The 18919-nt window shown below is 38.9% G+C and overlaps 1 protein-coding gene across 2 annotated transcripts in view; it reads left to right on the top strand.

Moving 5' to 3' along the window:
• LOC103146350 (guanine nucleotide exchange factor VAV3-like) overlaps nucleotides 1-18227 on the top strand; it is a 59581-nt gene extending 41354 nt beyond the window's left edge. Inside the window, exons 21-28 of one of the 2 annotated variants that reach the window (XM_007564225.2) lie at nucleotides 225-290; nucleotides 535-569; nucleotides 705-821; nucleotides 6668-6755; nucleotides 7100-7229; nucleotides 12644-12697; nucleotides 14635-14783; nucleotides 16852-18227. In XM_007564225.2, coding sequence (XP_007564287.1) covers nucleotides 225-290; nucleotides 535-569; nucleotides 705-821; nucleotides 6668-6755; nucleotides 7100-7229; nucleotides 12644-12697; nucleotides 14635-14783; nucleotides 16852-16893 — 681 coding nt within the window. In that variant the 3' untranslated portion in view covers nucleotides 16894-18227. The remainder of the gene's footprint in view (nucleotides 1-224; nucleotides 291-534; nucleotides 570-704; nucleotides 822-6667; nucleotides 6756-7099; nucleotides 7230-12643; nucleotides 12698-14634; nucleotides 14784-16851) is intronic. The other variant, XM_007564226.2, reaches the window with a different exon arrangement.
• The last annotated feature ends 692 nt before the right edge of the window (nucleotides 18228-18919 follow it).

The following is an 18919-nucleotide window of genomic DNA, read 5'->3' as shown; positions in this document are numbered from 1 at the left end:
CTCTTGTTTTGATGCAGTACAAATCTAACTGCCGGCAGACTTTGAACCATAATTAACTCAGGCTGCAAATTAGATGCACTGCTTGTTGTGTGCTAATTGCTGAGGATTTACTGAACCGAGAGCGGGGGTACAGGAGGATGGTTAAAAAGGGGGGGAGGGGGAGGGAGAAAGTTGATCTTAACCCAGACAAATATAATGCGATTAACAAACGGCTGCCATTGCAGGGCAAAATTCTGGCGACAAGCAAGACTGGCTTCTTTCCAAGTGATGCTGTGAGGCCTTACCCATGTGTAAGTGTTTGTATTTATCCAAATCAATAACAAAATCTAGTGTGATTACAACGCATTCAGTAGATAATGGCTACTATTGACGTCTGAGCAATGAGGTGTTGGACTTAGAATTGCCTTTTTTCACTGAAGAAGACTTATTTTAGCCATCAGATGTGGCTTGAATATCACATTACCTCTAATGACCTCCACCCTTTGTATCGATCGCATTAAAACACAAAATAACCACAATTCCTCTCTCCGCCAGGTTCCAAAACCTGTCGATTATTCTTCCCAGCTTTGGTAAGAAAACAGAGATTGTGTATGATAACCATGATTCATTTCTGCACTATGTTATTGATTGCTATCCACTGTTTTCATTGTTATGTCATGAATGGGCCGCGGTGTAAGTGCAGTAGTTGTTCATTGATTGCTCAGGTTTGCAGGGCTAATGGAGAGATACCAGGCTGAGGTGGAGCTCATCGACAGAGGGAACAGCACTTATCTGGTTCGGCACCGGAGCAAAGACTGCAACGAATATGCCATCAGCATAAAGTGAGTCACGTGACGGCATTCTGAGTCTTCCACACTTCATTCAAAATGAATAGCAGAGCAGCAGAAGAGGATCATCCTGTGAAGTTCATCTCAATAAAACCTAATTATTGGATTGAATTAGATTAGATTGGAAACTTTATTAATCACTAGAATAACATGATTTTATGACACAAAGCAGCACATACAGCTAACAACCTGATGTAGAGAATTAAGAATGAATTTAGAATAATAAAATTCAAAATCTAAGCCTCGCATCTAAATGTGTTGATCAATAGAGCAAACAGTTGTAGCTGTATGGAAAGCAGTGCAAATGAAAACAGCATGGTGGTCTCCATCTCAAGCCCACTTCACAACAAACTCAGAGCATTAGAATAAAGTCTGTGTTGGAGAAATCTTCATAGTTGCAACAAGAATGCAATGTGCTCCCCGTTACTCGTTATGGAGCTTGAGGAGTTCCCTCACTCATTTTAGCATGTTGATGTGATGAACCTGTGGTCCTGTTGGTGTCAGCATATATACGGGTCCTGGTTCAGAAGGCTAGTAGCAGCATATCTAGTGTCTAGATGGGGCTACGACTTCATCCCACCCACACACAGATGGTAGTGTTTCAATTAATGTAATGTTCTCGGCAAAGAGCTGCATAGATGAGCCATTAAAGGGAAATTCTATAGATTGTAAAGAAGCATCTCATTACTGTGTGGAAGGAAGGCCAGGGACGCATGGAAGAAAAACCTTCTTAGTGATTAGTAAGAACCCAGCAGCATCGTGAATACCTTCACATAATGAAACAGAGGACGGCATGATCCAACCCATCCAAACGATGATTGAGATCCTGGAGACCGTGGAGCATTGTTCACATCTTGTGCAGAGATAAGCTGACTGCTTATCCAGGTTGTTGGCGTTACTAGTTTAATTGAGGGTGAAACGGAGATAGTACATGACACAATACACATTTCTGTGCAAATAACCATCCCAAAATCCCAAAATGTCATCTGTTTGCCTGTGACATTTACCAGTGTTTGTCATTAAAACATGGATTCCACTGTTAAAAAAATTATCACCATGAAACATGCAGCTGTTTCAGAACTGACTTAGTAAAAATTCTTAAAACCAAACGTCTTAGCCAGGGTACAATCCTTACATTACATTTTCCTGAATAAAACTAAAGAAATTGCCACCTCAATAAAAGTAAACCACATTTTTCTCATTCTAAAGTGCCTTTCATTGAATAAATATGAACGTTAACGCTTACAGGATACTGATTCCTTTGAATGTACGATGCGCCCCAAATTCCAGGTCAGTCTACCCTTTTGGATTTAGAAGCAGCAACAGTGGATGAATGAAAAAAGCTGACAAAGCCCAATTTGTTGTAGTCTCATACGAAAGCTTTTACAGAGCAGCAGGTCTTACGACTGCTCTACCTACAAAATAAAGTCCAAGAAAGAAGATTCAGTGAACCGCTACAGGATCCCTACTGCCGCCCATTGTACATTGATGTGTAGGAAGCAAAGGTGGTGAGATCCCGTAGATCCCATTATACAGTCATTAAATTGCTGTGAACCTTTACGCCGACTTTAATAGAAAGGTGGTAGATCACACAGTGTGCTGCTGCTTGCTTTTTGGGCTGTACAGCTGTAGACCAGTAAGGACGCCCAGGCTGAGCTTTTTCCCCTCGCTCAAAGTGTCTTTGATGGACAGGCGAGTGTCAGAACTGGATGAAGCAATGGAACATCAGTGATCTGACCTGATGAATCGCCTTCTTCTTTTACATTGTGTGGAAAGCAGGAGAAAAGATGACAAAGGAATGGACAGCAGGAAAATGGCAAACTGACAGAGGCACTATGTTAGGCTGAGTGATGATCACCTAGAAATATCTCACATCCTGGAGGATGTGGACGTAGGAGGTGGGACGGCATCTACATACGTGTTTATGTCGTCGAAATATCTACCTGTATATTTTGACGAGTCCTACATTGTTCTTATATTGCTGCACTCTCTCGACTTTAGTTTTCCTGATAGTATTATACTGCGGTGATACTTCCCATCACGGGAAGATGGATGGAGCTTAAAATCAGAACAATCTTTAAAGAAAATCATAAAACATAAAAATGTTTCTATTTTTCTGGTCACTATGTCGTGACAGTATAACAGGAGACAGTTAATCAATGAAAAAAAATCAAACTCATTTGCTTCCTCCCTGTGGTCCTACTACCATCTGCAGAAATACATCCGTCAGAAACAAACCGGCAATCAATCATGCTTATGTAAGAGCTGCTCACACTCTTCCCCCATGCAGCGAATGCGCATGTTAGTTAGCATGGCCTCTGATGGTGGCAGATAAACAGTTTACCTTTAATGGTACGTTGTTTTCCACCATTTGAACAGCTGCAGCAAATTTGTAATCCAAAGCAGCATGTACACGAGTATGATTGACAATACTAAGACCCTCCTCCTGACTCTTATTGGTTGTTTCTGATTTGCAGTGGTATATTTCTGCAGATGGCAGTAGGACCCCTGGGAGAAGACAAAGGAGCTTGATTTTTTTTTCACAGATTATCTGTTTCTTGTTTTACTGTCACGGCAGTGACATTTTGAACAAATGTGTAAAATACATATTTTATGAAATTTACCTACTGCAGCTTTAAAGCAGACTCTTCATAAAATCTGACTGAGCAAAAGCTGCCCTGGAAAAAAAGGGGTGGCATTTTCTTTGATCTGCAGATGTGCAAAGGTTTGACATTCTGCAGAAATATTTTCAGCTGCAGTTGGGGTGAACGATGGCTCTAGAAAGTATTGTATCACTTGGTAGAACGCATGCATGCCATACGTATTACACTGTAATGTTGAAGGGTTTAAAAATAAGTTGCCTTCCACGCCCCAATTATTGCCTTGGTCTATCACATAAAATCACAAAATCATGGAGTAAGATGCACATTTGTAATGAGGCTACTCTTTTACAGTTTTTATGTAAACATATAAGACTCTGATTTAGTGTAAACATGATCGTAGTTGGCTTAATTCATGCATATCGGGCAAATGTGACTTAGAGAAAAAGTGGAAATGGATTGTCGTTTCAATATCCGGCTATGCGTCTCAGACATAAGGAACACTTGATAGCTTTTGATGGCACCACTTGACGCACTTTTGTTACAACTCTTAGAAATGCATTTCAAAAGAGGGTTAACAATACCTTTGAATTGTAGATACCACGCACAATCCCACAAAGCCCCAATAAAAGGCTGCCTTATCTAGAAGCAAAGTGGCTTCTTGTCTCTCTTTTGAAAAGCAACTTTGTCTGTTTAACTAGTGAACATCTTTCAAGCCACATCAAAGCGTGTACGGTCTTTTAAAAGAAATAAAGGCCCACCGAGTCCTCCTGACCTGGCATGACAATTGTGGGAGATTATAACGACGGAGAGCGCACTCTGAAATAGTGTTTGGATGTTAAGACTATTTAGCCAGTGACACACCATTCCAGCCCATTTATTTCTGGTCGGCTCACGCAGCTACTCATTCCTTGCTTTGATCTAGTGGGCCAGTTTCTGAACAGTCCAATCCTAATTGCCCGTCTCAGTGCTTAAGATCATTATCAGGATGGCTGTTTGAGATAATGGAGCTTTACGCAGCAAGCTCTTACCGATCAACTAGAGCTGTTTAATGTCAAACTACACCACGAGTGGTTGGCCTATGAGCATATATCTGTGTTAAATGCAATATCTCTGTAGTTTCCAGCCCTGCGAGTATGAGAGAGACTCTGTTCAGAAAACATACCTTATATGTCTCAATGCGTTATACCACAACATATACTGTATAAATAATATATTACCCCTCCTATATTTATAATGCATCAAGGAAAACACCAGATGTGATGGAACTCTTTTTAATGTTTTGCCCTAGATCTTACGTGCCAGTCTGTTTCTCTTTGTTTCCCACTTTTGGGTTTAGGCTGTCAGCCTTTCCTTAAGTGAACACATTTTGACTGTGTTCACTCAGTCTTGTACGTATGTTTTTCAGATAGCTTTTGTTATGATTTACAATATCTTTACTATGATTTTTTTTTACATAACTGTGTAAATAAGAAGTCTTTTAACATGTTTAACTGTGAACATTATTTACAATGTTGGTTCTAAGTAAAACATCAAACTAATGGAGGATATAAATGGAACGGTAACACTTTATTTGAAGGGGGTGAATAAGACTGTCATGACACTGTCATAAACATGACATAACACCTGTCATGAACGTTAATAAGCCTTCATGAATATTTATGACTGTTGTCATAAAGCGTCATTCGGTAAATTATGACACTTTTAATACAAAGTTGACATTATTCAAAATGTCTTTGTTATGACAACTTGACATTAACCAAGAAATCATTACTGATATAAATTTGTTATAAAAGAATTACTGATTGCACTTTAAAAATTAGGTAACTTTATGTTATTAAAGGTAAAGTTTAAACAGTAATGATTTCTTGGTTAATGTCAAGTTGTCATAAAGACATTTTGAATAATGTCAACTTTGTATTAAAAGTGTCATAATTTACCGAATGACGCTTTATGACAACAGTCATAAATATTCACGAAGGCTTATTCATGTTCATGACAGGTGTTATGACATGTTTATGACAGTGTCATGACAGTCTTATTCACCCCCCTTCAAATAAAGTGTTACCAATGGAACATTATTGTAGTTTTAATCCTAGACTCTTTTTTTAAGTTTTAATGCATACGAAGTTTTGCAAAAAACTTTTCACAGACATATATCGCAAATGCAAAATAATAAGACATACATAAAGGCCTGTCTTTATGTATGAAATAAAAACACCTTCAGTTATTTCTTAGGAGTGTGTGCAGTCTGCGAATCGTAGGGACATTGGGACGATGTTCCAGAGCTTCAGAGCCACACAGGAAGCAAAGAAACACACACCTGGTAATACAGCACCAAATGAGATAAAAGAATGTTATCGTTCACTATATAGGAAGCAATTAGCTGCTGCAACTCCACTGTGTTGGTTCTTGCATTGTACACAAATAATAAAATATGATTATGATCAAAAATGGTTTAAGATCAACCATTTAATTTAGCTTGAACGTAGGAAACTGCTTCCCAACATTATTCTGTAAATCTTAGAAAACCACTTTTACTTCTTAGAGACAAGAAAGGGGAAAAAGGGAGAGTTTGATGATCATGAACTTAATCTATTAAGAGAAACAGAAGACAAACACCAGCATGCATCTACCAAGCATCTTCCCACGGCTGTAAAAGACGTGATTGCACTGCTCAACACGCCATTTCTGCTCCTGGCTGTTGGATTGTTTACAAGGCTGTGACTAAGTAATTGGATTAATTAGTTGTTTTTTCTGTTTTTGTGACAAATGTGTTATAATAAAAACATATTCTATACTGTGGTGATGAATGCCAAATAAATAAACATTATTAATTGAACTGTAAGAAATTGCTTTGTAATCCAGCAAGGTAAAAATGTATTCACTTCTTAGAATATGCTCTTTGGGTAATTGGTTTATTACATAGAATTTTATTAATACCTCCTTAATGGCATAAAGTCTTATGAGTAAAGTACCAGTTTCTAAATAATGCATTAAAAATATAGCTTAAAATACATAATTACTAGGTGTAATTGATGAGGTCTACGACACTTTACGTATTTATTCAGCGAAAAAAAAAAACTTTTTTCTATTCAGTTTGTTATGCAAACATACTTTCTTGCATGACAACCAACTAATCTCTCAGACGGCTACTCCTTATGGTTCACCTTAGAGACCAAACGGAGGTAAAAGTATGTATAGTTGACTATCAGTCCATGTCCTTTTTACCCTCCACAGGTTCAACGATAAAGTCAAGCACATTAAGATTCTGACCAAGGACGGATGCTTTTACATCGCTGAGAGCCGCCTGTTCAAGACTGTGCTGGTAACGCATTTGACTTTGTATGGATTTTTTTTATCTGTTCCCACAGGACTCTGTAGCGTTAATTGACAATACTTTTGCTGCTCAGTTGAGATATATGAACTTGTTTTTTTTTTTATTTTTATCTTTTTGTATTCATGCTGGAAAATGAGCAGCTAAAATATGTAATTAGCAAATACTTGCAGCACCTGCAAATAAGATTTTCCATAAAAAATATAAATATATGATCATGAGTCAACATCAAGATATGTCAAAATCAAAGGTGCAATACCTAAACTTTGGTGCAAATGTAACCCAGACTCAGCCCCTGTTTCGTTGAGGTATTTTCTTGTGTTCGTCTCACACAGGACTTGGTGGAGTACTATAAAAAACACTCACTGAAAGAGGGATTCAGCAGCCTTGACACCACTCTGCAGGTTCCTTACCGAGAACTGTCCAATGGAAACATGCCTAAGGCCATTACCAAGGTTGGCAACGGTGAGTCTGCTTCGCAAACATCCAGGTTTCTTCCCTGACACTTTCTGCTTGATAGGTGGAAACGCTACATGCTCAGATCACATCTTGAGCCGGTTATATCTGAAAGACATCCTAAGCAAGGTTTTTGTTTTGACCTGCTTCCAAGACCAGCATTTGTGGCTTTTGCTATAAAAAAAAGAGAGATCAGATAAAAAGGAAAAAGGTGATTTTTGTTCTTTTTTTTTTTTTTGGAAGGCTGCTTACCTGCCAACTGTGTATAACAGGCACAGTCTGTGCTGAATCCTTTCTATGTTATCACATAAAATAAATACAAGTTGTTTTATGAAACAGTTTGCTCAGATCTCACCCAACAACCTTAACTTTTTGCTTCAATCAAACCGTTTCGCTCTTGGGAAGATGAGATAATATCTGTCATAATGTGTAAAACACTCTAACTTATAAAGCAGTGATTCTGTCATGACTAGCACTCTGGCTGAACCCTTTCTGCTGTGTCCCCTACGCGTCCCGCCCTACTTATGCTCCCCATTTTTCAGACGAAGACAAGCCTACTCACCTTTTGATCAGTTAAGTTTTAAAATCTGATATGCCAACTAATTTGTCCAGCTCTGGCCATGTTTCTGAGCAAGATAAGAACAAATTGGATCCAGAGTATTTGAATCTTAAAACGATGACTTCCCTTTAATAGATTTCAAATGTATTATCTTGAGTAACCTTTCTTATTTTCTTGCTTGTTTTCCTATAGTATTTACTCTATAACTGTGGGACAATGTACAGTCATGTTCAGAATTTTAGCAGTGTAGACTAAAAAGAGAGTAAAATTCATAAAATTCCTTTAATTTAGCTGCGGAACAATGGTAAGATTAAATATCTCACCATTATAAAGTTGTTGATTTTATTTCAGCTGTCATGTCAGTGTTCCCTTAAGCAAGGCATTTAACCCCAACTTGCCTACTGAACTGCCTTTTGCTGAGTGAATGTTGTGAGTCTGGTTGAGTGAATGTTATTCTAAGTTGAAGCACTTTGAGTGTTCAATATGAGTAGAAAAATGCTACACCAGATCAGGCCATTTATAAAACATTCAGCAGATGAAATACACTGGGAACACTGCGCGTTCTTTTCCAAATCAGAGAATGAAGAAAAAAAAAAGATCAAATTTGTTCTTACTTCGGAAAACGTGAAGAAAAGTGAGTTCTGGGATGTTCAAAAAAAATTGTAGTGTCTGCATTTTTCATAAAACCTCAAATATTTACTGCATAAATGAAAACATAGCTTTCTAAGAACTATTTGTACTCCATACATTTGTTGCTTGGAGTTCACCAATTTCTGAAAACTATGAACAAATATAGTTTTCTGCATCCATAACTCTAGATTTCTTGGTTTTGTCTAAGAAACAGCATGTTTGGTTTTCTTTTGTATTCAGGTTTGGGGATTTTACTCCATAACCGTTTTTTGGTCTGAAACAATGATTCTACACACTTACTGGTGTGGTTGGGGTCATTGCCCTGTAACAAAAAATAATTTCTTATGTTGAAGGCAACATAAGGCAACATGGCCTCTTCAAGTTGTTGATGCATTCAAACTGACCCATCATCTTTGGTATGTGATAAATTGCCCTGACACCCCGGTGTGAAAAACATCCCGTAACAAGCGGTGTGTTCGAAGGACACAAATACAGACAAGGAGGGGAGCAAAAGCTGAAAGTTTTAATAATTCAAACAGAACTTAAAGAAATCCAAGGGACAAAGTCTAAAAAAATCCAAAAGGAAACATGAAGCAGACATATCCAAGAACTGAGAAGAGAAACCTGGAGCACGGAGGGTTGACAATCGAGCAACCATAGTGAGAGCAGCTAAAAGAGAAAAACAGATAACAGAGGGGATAGAAATGCTATGAATGGCAGAACATAAAATAAACACACAGAGACCCCAAACTAGGAAACAATACGAAAACAGAACACAACTTCACAAGAAAGAGCCCAAAGCCAACGGGAGAAAGGAAAACTCAGCAGGGAAAGTACAGAGAGCAGAGCACAGAAAGATCCAGAATAAATCGTTAAACTACAAATCAGAAACTCTGGACTGCATCTCTAGATGCATGAAACTTAAGTGTGTAAAATAATAGAAAGTTTGACATATCATTATGCCTCAGCCACCATGCTTCATAGTGTACTCTGGATTTAATTCAGTGTTTTGGTGCCATCTGGCAGACAGTGTGTCAATAAAATGTCGCACTGTTTGTCTTTAGTCCAGTTAATGTGTTCTTTGAGGATTAGTGACCCATTTAGAATGTCATTTTAAAAAATGGGACCATAGGAGGGTTTCTTCTTTATGCTACACTACTCACTGGCAGGGTTTGAGTTGGAACTGTGCTAATGCCCCTGTACGTTTATCTGTGTTAGCTCCTCCCTACTAAGTGTCTCTTTGAGAACTATATTTTATTTTAGCAAGCATTTCAGTGAAAGCACTCAGCAAAGGATCTAAACCATTCCTAAGAATAAAATTGGTCTTGATAAAAAACTTTTTTTCAAGTTTCTGGAAATTCTCAAAGTTTATCTTTCAAGTTGGGCCTCAGGATTGTTTTGTTTGTTTCCTAAAATTTGTGAAGTTCATCTGTTCATGTGTGACTTATTGAGGCAGAAGAGTTTGTAAAACTACAAACTATTGATACGTTCTAAAAAGAAAATACCAAAAAGGAAAAAAAAAACAACATAATGTCTTGGCTTCAAAGAGCTAGTACCTCTACAATCATGACTACAATCTGCTGGATAGGCTAATAAATAGAAGTAAAATAACAGTCTAGCAGTTTCTGTGCTACTTTATGTTTCCTTTCCTATTTTTTTTAGTTAAAGTATGCCGTTTTTCTGAACAATGTTTGAAACAACCCAATTTTACTCAGTTTCAGAGAATAACCAACACGTTATAGTGCTGCCTCACCTGTTTGCTGCATGGAAGCTCACAAATGACCTCACTGACTGCCAGTTGGATCTACTCATTACCTGTTCCTCTGCTACACCTGAGCAGTGGTCGGACTCTCCCTTCATCAAAAACTAATCCAACACTTATACATTATAATTTCTACCAAAAAAGCAATTGATCTAGTTCTTTATTTCAACATTTCTTTGTTTCTGCTGCCGTTTTCTTTGTTAAAAGAAAGATGCATATAGGAGTAAGGTGATATAGAAAGTAAGGGACTGAGCTAAAAACAACAGAGAGATTGGGAAGCTTACTGACAGATAAATAAAAAGGAGCCTGAGCAGCTCACCAGTCTTGGCAGGGAGGTCCCAGTTAGGGCTAAAGCGCCTTAGGCAACCACCAAGAGCCTGCTACTCCAAAACGTCACACTCCGAACTCTGCTTAGCTGCGAGATGGCTTCACAATCTTACTGACAGGACATGACATTTCACTTGGGCTGGCTCCAGCAACGGGGAAAAAAAAAACATTGTGACAGCCGCCTGCTGGCATACACCTGGGGGAATACCCCGGGTCCAACGGAGGGACCACGGCGGCTTCCGCAAAACTGGGAAAAGTTTGCAAATGTGATCTAATCTAGATGAGCGGGAGGCAGCTGGGGGTAAACTGTCTTAACTTAAAGAGAGACGCATGTGTAAACAGCCAGCAGCCAGGGCGAGCAGATGAGCGCTGGAACAAAGTCAGACTTGGGCCTTTGTGTCTGTTTGGATGTAAAATTCTGCTGCATCCTTGTCCCTCTGCTTCTTTTGGCAGAGTCGGTCTCAGAGCGCGCGGAGCTTCAAAGCGTCTCTGTAAGAGGTGCTTTTGTGTTCTGCTGCCACTCACAGCACTACCTTCTCTCATGAAACCTTGACAGAGCCACGGCTGCCTCTGTGCTTTGCGGGGTGGATTATTATTGCCTTAAGTCGTCCACCCCCGTCGACGCACTAGTGTGGGCACTGTATTCTCTGTCAGGTAAACAGCCTCTGTGGAGAGATAGATGTCATGCAAAAAGCAAAATGATAAATAAAAAAAAGGTTTGAATCTCAAAACAAGGTGCTGCATAGCAATGAATAGAGAAAAATGTGTGACTGAGCAAACACACACGGAGATTCAGAACTACAGAAACGCTATAAGTTTATTAAGAAAAGTCGTTGGGAAATCCCCTTCTAAACGTTTTAATTGTGACTGACTTGGTGCTTGTCATTGTCTGTATGTGTTAATAATGCTGGGGACCAGAAAATGATTTGCTGTGTAATGATAATTAAATATCTGCTTGGAAAATCTTTAAGAGATGACTTATCTATAGTGTTTTCTGGTTGTATTTCTTTGATGAAAATCTTAAAGCCAGCACGCCTGCAATAAATCGATTCTTTAAGTAAGTTGAAATGATACACTTACCAGGTTTAAGATTTGATTTAATTTAATAATCAAATTGACAGATGCACAAATCATAATCTGCATCCATTGTTTTAGGTTTCATCTGACTTAAGTCCCTACTTCAACATGTTTGCTGTGTTGATTTGAATTTTTTCAACATTGACTTTCTTCTTTCCAATCTTAGTCGGCCCACATCCTTTCACCTGAGCTGTGAATCTCTGCAGCTCCTCCAGAGTCACCATGGGGCTCTTGGCTGCTTTTCTGATTAGAGCTTTGTGGATTGGTTTTAAGCTGATGACCTGAACAGAGCTCTGTGAGACGCTCAAAACTTGAAATATTGTTTCAGAACCGAACCATGATTTAAACTTCTCCACAACTTTCTTCCTGACCTGTGTGGTTTGCTTTTTGGTGATTTTGGTTCATTAATGTTCACTAACACAGAGCATCCGGATTTACACTGGGATTTTACTTCACACAAGTATATTTACTAGTGTTTTTTTTTTACTATTTACTAGTAGTGTACCTTCTGAAATGACCTGTCTGAGTTTTTAGACATGTCCCAGTCAAACCACCAATCTTGACCACATTCATTTGGTTCTGCTCACCTGGATTGAAGCTGAAAGGATTGCTGATCCCAATAGATTAGATTATCAAGATCTCCTAATCCCCAATAATTTAATATTCCTGAATCCATCCATCCATGAATCTTTCGATATGTTTTACTTTTGTTACACTGACGCAGCCTTGTCAAATTATTGGTCTCTCCACCACTTACTGTTATGTCTCTGCTTAATACCAATACTAAAATGAATGAGATGTGCCTCGTTTGATTGCTTCACTGTTTTTCCCATTTCTCTCACAGCACTTCAGCAGTATTTTCTTTTTCCTTGTATTTTTGACTTTGACAACTTTTCTGCTTTCTCCGCTCCTCTCCGCCATCTCACACACACTCTTTCTGTCAAACTTCTGTTTACTTTGCTTATGTTTTCTCTCTTTGCTCCCACTACGGACTGAACCTCCCGCCCCCCTTACCCACCTCCCACTTCCCTCACTTCCTCCTCCATCTTTTGCTATGTTTCTCTGTAGTTCCTTCTGGCGGCTGCGGCTTTGTTCCTCCCTCCTTCTCGCCTTTCTGGTCAGGTACAGGTGCAGCTTTTCTGCTCTTCTTTGTCTCTTTTGAGCTGCATGCTCATATTTCAGAGTTCTTGAAGCATAACTGTCTTCATTTATTACATTTTAAGTAAGATATAGATACATGTGAATGGAGTAGAATGGTTCATTTCTGCCAAACAGTGTATTTATTTCAGTAATTCAGATAAAAGTAATAAGATTAATCACACACACTGTGATAAATTTGAAACTTAATCAGAAATGTTGACAGTTTACAGCATGCTGTATGCAAACATATGAGTGGAAAGTTTAGTGTTACAAAGAACTGTGGCAGAAGGAGGTGCACAAGCAATAACTTCAGCCTTAAGAGGCCTGTAAAATGAAGCCAATTTAATAATTTACTGAAGATTCACAAAGTATGAACTGCGGCTTGAGTGTTTGTGCTTCCAGACCCACCACACACACAGGTACCCAGGAAACGGCCTGCAAGTGTTGCATTCCTGCCGTCAAGCCACTCTTGAACCAAGGATGACAATTTTGTGCCTCCGCACTCTTTCTCCACAGTCTGGAACTTTGTTTTCTAAATCAAACACAACGTCTGTTTCACCTGAAAAGATGCCTTGAGACTCCTAAGCAGAAAGACTCTTCAGATGCTGTCTCTGGTTCAGAGATGGCTTAACACAAGGAGGGCAGAGTTGCAGGCCAAACTCTGGATACATGTGAGTGGTGGCTGCAGTTACCCTTCTTGCTTGTGAATTTTTTTTTTCTACCACACTTTTTCCTTCCACTCAACTTTCCATTGACATGCTTGGATACAACACAAAGTTAAAAAAAATGTTTTCAAGCAGGGATCTTATGCAGCTTGTCCTTGTGGAGGGTGATTGTGTAGGTCATATAACATTTCTGTCTTAAAAAATGTTTTTGGTCTTATAATATATTAAACTTTATGAAAAATGAAGTTCTGGGTTTTTAGAAATAAATTCTTAAAATATCTCACTTTGGATGTAATGCATTTTGTTATGTAATTTCACGTTTTTCGTTGAATCACTGAAATAAATTTACTTTTTAGTAATGTTTTATTGATAGTTCGATACATCACCATGTTTTCCATCGGTGTTACGACTCTATCTTGTCCCATAACGACAAATCAGAACATAAACTAGTGATTTAAATTTATAGCAGACGTTACTGTCCTATCTCCAGTTTGTTTCAGAGTTACTTTGAAGTGGCAAAAAGGAATGCAATTTACATGTGTGCACTTTTACAGGTAATCGGTCCAAGATATGTTGAAAATGAAAATTGGTAGAATTTTACTGAAATGTCAGGTTTGGTCAAAAGAGTCCAGAAATAGCGAAGAAACGCTCAGAGCATGCAATTTACTGCTCTGACGTAAATGCACGGCAATACCGAACATATTATCATGCACTCACCACGTAACAAATCGTATTTGGAACATGACGAGTACAAATCCTGTACAGGTGCATATTTATTTGATGGTAAGAGCTCCTGTCATCTTATATTGTGCCTTTGTGTGCACTCGGGAGTGGATACGCTCCTTTCGTCCGGCGTATCTTCACAGCTGTCATCTGTATTTTCTCCGATAAGGCAGACAAACCTTTCCATACCCGTGTTCACAAGTGACACGAGGCCTGACCTGCACGTGTAAGGAGGAATGTTGTTTATCCTGATAAGGGAGGACGCATTACGTGAACTGACTCCTGGATTGACTTTTAATAAGTTCAGCACAGAGCTACAATAACCATGACCTCTGACCTTTACTGGGCCCCAACCTGCTGGACTGGTGAAGATGTCTCCATGCATACCAGGCAACCTGAAGTTCTCTTGTAGTTTTTATTTACTTCAGCTTGAATCTATCTGGATTGCAAACATTTGAACTATTTTGGGATTGCTATGAAAGTGAAAAGAGTGAATCGCAATAAAAATAACAGGATCTTTCCATGTCTCAGTTATTTCTCCCAGGATAGTCGGTATCGCAGTGGCACGTTACGACTTCAGCTCCAGAGACACGCGGGAGCTCTCTCTGCAGCAGGGAGACACTATCAGGATCTACACCAAGATGACCAACGGCTGGTGGAGGGGAGAGGTCGATGGCAAGGTCAGTTGCCGCTGCTTTTGATTAAACGGTTTGAATTTAGGCTGTTTTTTTTTTTGTTTGTTTGTTTTTTTGCTAGACAAAAAGAATACTTAGTCATTGTATTTTTATTTTCTTAATCTTTTTTATGTCATCTTATAAGTGAAATGTAATGGGACGATTCTTGAGTGAGATGACGACAAAAGCATTCTCTTCAATGTAGCCAGAGTAGGAAGCTTAGCTAATTTATACGTCTGATTTCATCACTATTATCAGCAACATTGGAAGTATTAGCATGCTCTCTGGTTGTACTGAAAATGTTTCTTTCTTCACAGGAAAATGTTTGTAAAAGAGTAAAACAATCCGTTTTCTCACCAATAGCCTAAGGGCACAGCGCTGCCTCGCTCTCATGGCACGCTGCTGCTCAACTTAAAGTCTAAAAATGCCTCACAAGATATTTATTTTTCTTCAACAGCACAAGATCATTTCATAATGATTAACAGCTGCGCATGGGTATTATTTTAAAAGAGAAATTTACACCCCAGTTTCAAACCAAGATGAAAAACACACGCTGTGCTCTGAGATGGTGATACCATCAGGATTAACAACATTGCTCTAAAAACCATTTGCCTCTTACAGATTTCTTCTGTTTTGTACACAGAAAAAACACAGTTTGAAATGATAAGTTCATTTATTAAGAGGAAAAGATTTTCAAAATCAACCTGGCCCAATGTGAAAAAGTAATTGCCCCTTAATCCTAATACAAAGTTGCTGCACCACCCTTGGTGACAACAATTGCCATTTAGCATCAAATTAGGTTTTTTATATATATTTCTGTGGAGGAATTTGGGCATGCTTATCTTTCTAGAATTGTTTTAATGTAGCCATAATGAAGGGTTTTGGAGAATAAACAGCTATGCTTTCTGTGATGATATTTGCCCTTTCTCCTGAAGTGTATGTTTGAAGTTTTATGGAAGCACATAAAACACACAAAAGGGCAAAGCGTGGCAGATGTGAAATAACCAATTAATAAAAACTTCCACACTATTAGTGTGGTTTCAGTACAAAAAGAAAGAGAGTGGGTCTGTGCAACTTGGTCGTCTTTGTTATCCGATTCATCAAAAACTCTGCATATGTCAGGTAGGTGCAGACAAAACTAAAATAACTAAGTTTAGCCAGATATGGATGTTAATACCTGTTCATTTCAAAAACTTTATAGACATAAAAAAAATATGCAAAGTGTTGATGACTAAAAACAGTCCTGACTGATGTCTCACATCATCTCAGTTCAAGATTTCATTTTATTCTAATTCCTAAATCTAAGCCTTCAGAACTATTAAAAAAAAAAAAAAAAAAAAAAAAATCCAGTCTGTTCCTATATATTCAGTCCAGGTAGTTGGTTGTTTTCCTCTCATTAACTCCCTCACTTCCTACATCATTCCTGATCACGTTCATTGCTGCTGATGCCTGTTGTGAATGATCTGATAATGTCTGAACAGTGGTAAAATCTCTCAGAAGTGGACTGGGACTCTCGTATCTGCATTAGTGGATCATTAGTAGACTCCCCTCGAGGAGCGGATGTGTCTGGACAGATCCCAGTTTAAGAAAATCTCCCAAAATGCATTGTGAACAGCGGAATCAGTACCTGGAGAATGTCCAACAGGAGACGCCGAGGGGGCATTCTGATCAGATGTCCCAACCACCTCCACTGAGTCCTTTTGATTTGGACAAGCAGTGGCTCTATTTTGTGAAAGAACTGAGTGTGTGTAAGTTCAAGTGAGCAGTGATGTCACACTGGATGTTTGTCGCTTTGCTCTGTGACGTGTTAATTTGCACAAAATTGGGGAAAATGTGAACTGATCGCTCAGAGCGAATTTTAATACCAGCTGCGAATGATCACTGTGAAGCCTGTCTACTTACATTACTGCCTGAGTAGGATTCCTGTCAGCTCTGATTTAGTTATTCCAAAAATAATAACTGTTTTTCTGCGACCGGAGATTTATAACATAAAAAGATCAAATTGGCAAGATTCTTTTGGGTGTGTGTAACTTCGAGCTGGTGCCTGATTCTTTTCTGTTCTGCTGTTTCTCAGGTGGGCTGGTTCCCCTCAACTTACGTGGACGAAGAAGACTAACTGCACTAGGACGATAAGCGAAAGTTGGCGACGTGCGACGACGGCCACCCTCCGTACCTTTACTCAGATCTTTCCCGGATAAAACCGGGACATGAGATGAAGCGGTGCTACCCTTTAAGATCTTCTCCTGGTCGCCGGTAGACTCTCACATGAGGAGGAGGAGGAGGAGGAGGAGGAGAAGGAGGAGGAGGTTGGCAAAATGGAGATTCCAGAGATGTCATGCAGTGTTGTGGTTCTGTCTGCCCTCTCTGTTCCCTCTCACCTTCTCCTGTCATTGATCACTGCTTTGGCTGTGGTAATACCTGCCTTTGCTGTCATCATGTTTCGACACCTGGAAGGCTCAGTCGTTTAGCCGAAGCGCAGATCCTGCTGACAGTGCACCTCCCAGGTACTCTCCCCCCCCAGGGATGAACTCAGCTGCTGAGGAGCTTTGACCGTGGCAGGAACACAGGAGTCCTCACTGCTTTTCTTTTCGTTTGTGTTCAGCATTTTTCTTTTTTTTCCCTTCTTCAAACTTCAAAAAAACTGGACAGATTTGAACTTTCGTTTGTTGCTATCCCGGACTCTTTAACATACTTCTTTTTTGAAAAGAATTATGAAATGTTTCAGTATTATAGCTTGTTAGACTCTGTTTGACATGAAGAGGAAGGACGCCTGTTTGGGGGAAAAAAACTCATAAAAAGGATACATTTCCACCAGATTATGGGGCCAAAATTTCAGTTCTAATAATTCCTTTTTGTATAGAACAGTTTAAATGGTTTACACCCAGATAGCTTCTGTTTAAACCCGTGCAGCTCTACATGATGTTATTTCAGTCAGTCACACATTCACACACCAGCAATGCGCATGGTCGCCATTTTCAGGAACAGAATTTCAAATCCACTCCAAGGACAATTGCACCTGTCGAAGGAATAGCGAACGATTGCACTCACACATGTGAGACATGTGAGATCACTTCTGACATGTGAGAGGACGGTGCTTTAAAAGATACTTTTTAATGTGCATTTATTAATGAAAACGTCTTATCCACAAATCCAATCAAAGACAAAACAATGCAGAATAAGTGGGTGATGTAATTAGTGGTACAATCTCATTCCTCACCGTGAGCATCCACTGTGGAAACCTGAGAGTCCTTTGCATTCGAAAGATTTTAGTGTTTACCTCAACTCTTCTTACTTTGAAAATGAGTGATTCAAGGGTGATGTAACAGCTGTTCACTGTGGAGCAAAGTAGCACAAGGGCGTCAAAGTGATGAATTTTCCTTCAAACGCCAACGACCCGCTAACCATGTGTGTGACATCAATATTTAATAAAAGCTTTCCATTCAAATTGTACTTTTGAAATTTTGATTGGCAATTCTTTTCTCCTTTTAAGACAAATGTGATATTGCATTAACAATGCCACTGCAGTTGCATCACAAACCCCAGCTGGGTTGGAGACGGTTGTGGAGGAGCAGGCAGAGAACTGGCGGTTCTCAAATGCGGCTAAACAAGCAGAAGAGACAGACACCTGAAAGCAATTATGCTGCATGGAGGATGGTGCTGCAAAGCCTTGTTTACTTTCTAATTTCTGGAAGCGAATTTGGCGAATTTCGCTTCCGGCGTCTCATCCTTCCAGCAAAATACTACTTTAAAATCTGGGAATAGGTGCATTATAATAAGTTAGAACGTCATCAGAAACTGTGTCAGTAATTTTAAAAATGAAACTTATTTATTGAGCTGATTCGGTAAGTCACAAAAAGATTTATTTCATGTTGTTTTCAGTTCAAAGCTGGATATTGTTGTACAATTTTTGGATCCAAACATACAGTCAGTGAAGAACAAGCGACATATTTACAGTCATCTTGAACTTTTTTCTAATTTTGCCACAAACAGCTGCAAAATTCAATCTATTTATTGTGATTTTAATAAATAGATAAAATATTTTTTTAAAAAATAAATAAATGGATAAAACAAAATAAATATCACAAAATTAAACAGTGGAAACAAAATGATGCATTGGTTTGATGTTAAAATATCTAAAAGCT

Source organism: Poecilia formosa, unplaced genomic scaffold (genome assembly GCF_000485575.1).
Source record: "Poecilia formosa unplaced genomic scaffold, Poecilia_formosa-5.1.2 Scaffold156, whole genome shotgun sequence".
Classification (NCBI taxonomy): Eukaryota; Metazoa; Chordata; class Actinopteri; order Cyprinodontiformes; family Poeciliidae; genus Poecilia; species Poecilia formosa.
Note: the sequence above shows the minus strand (reverse complement) of the source record. Positions and strands in the feature narration are given on the sequence as shown.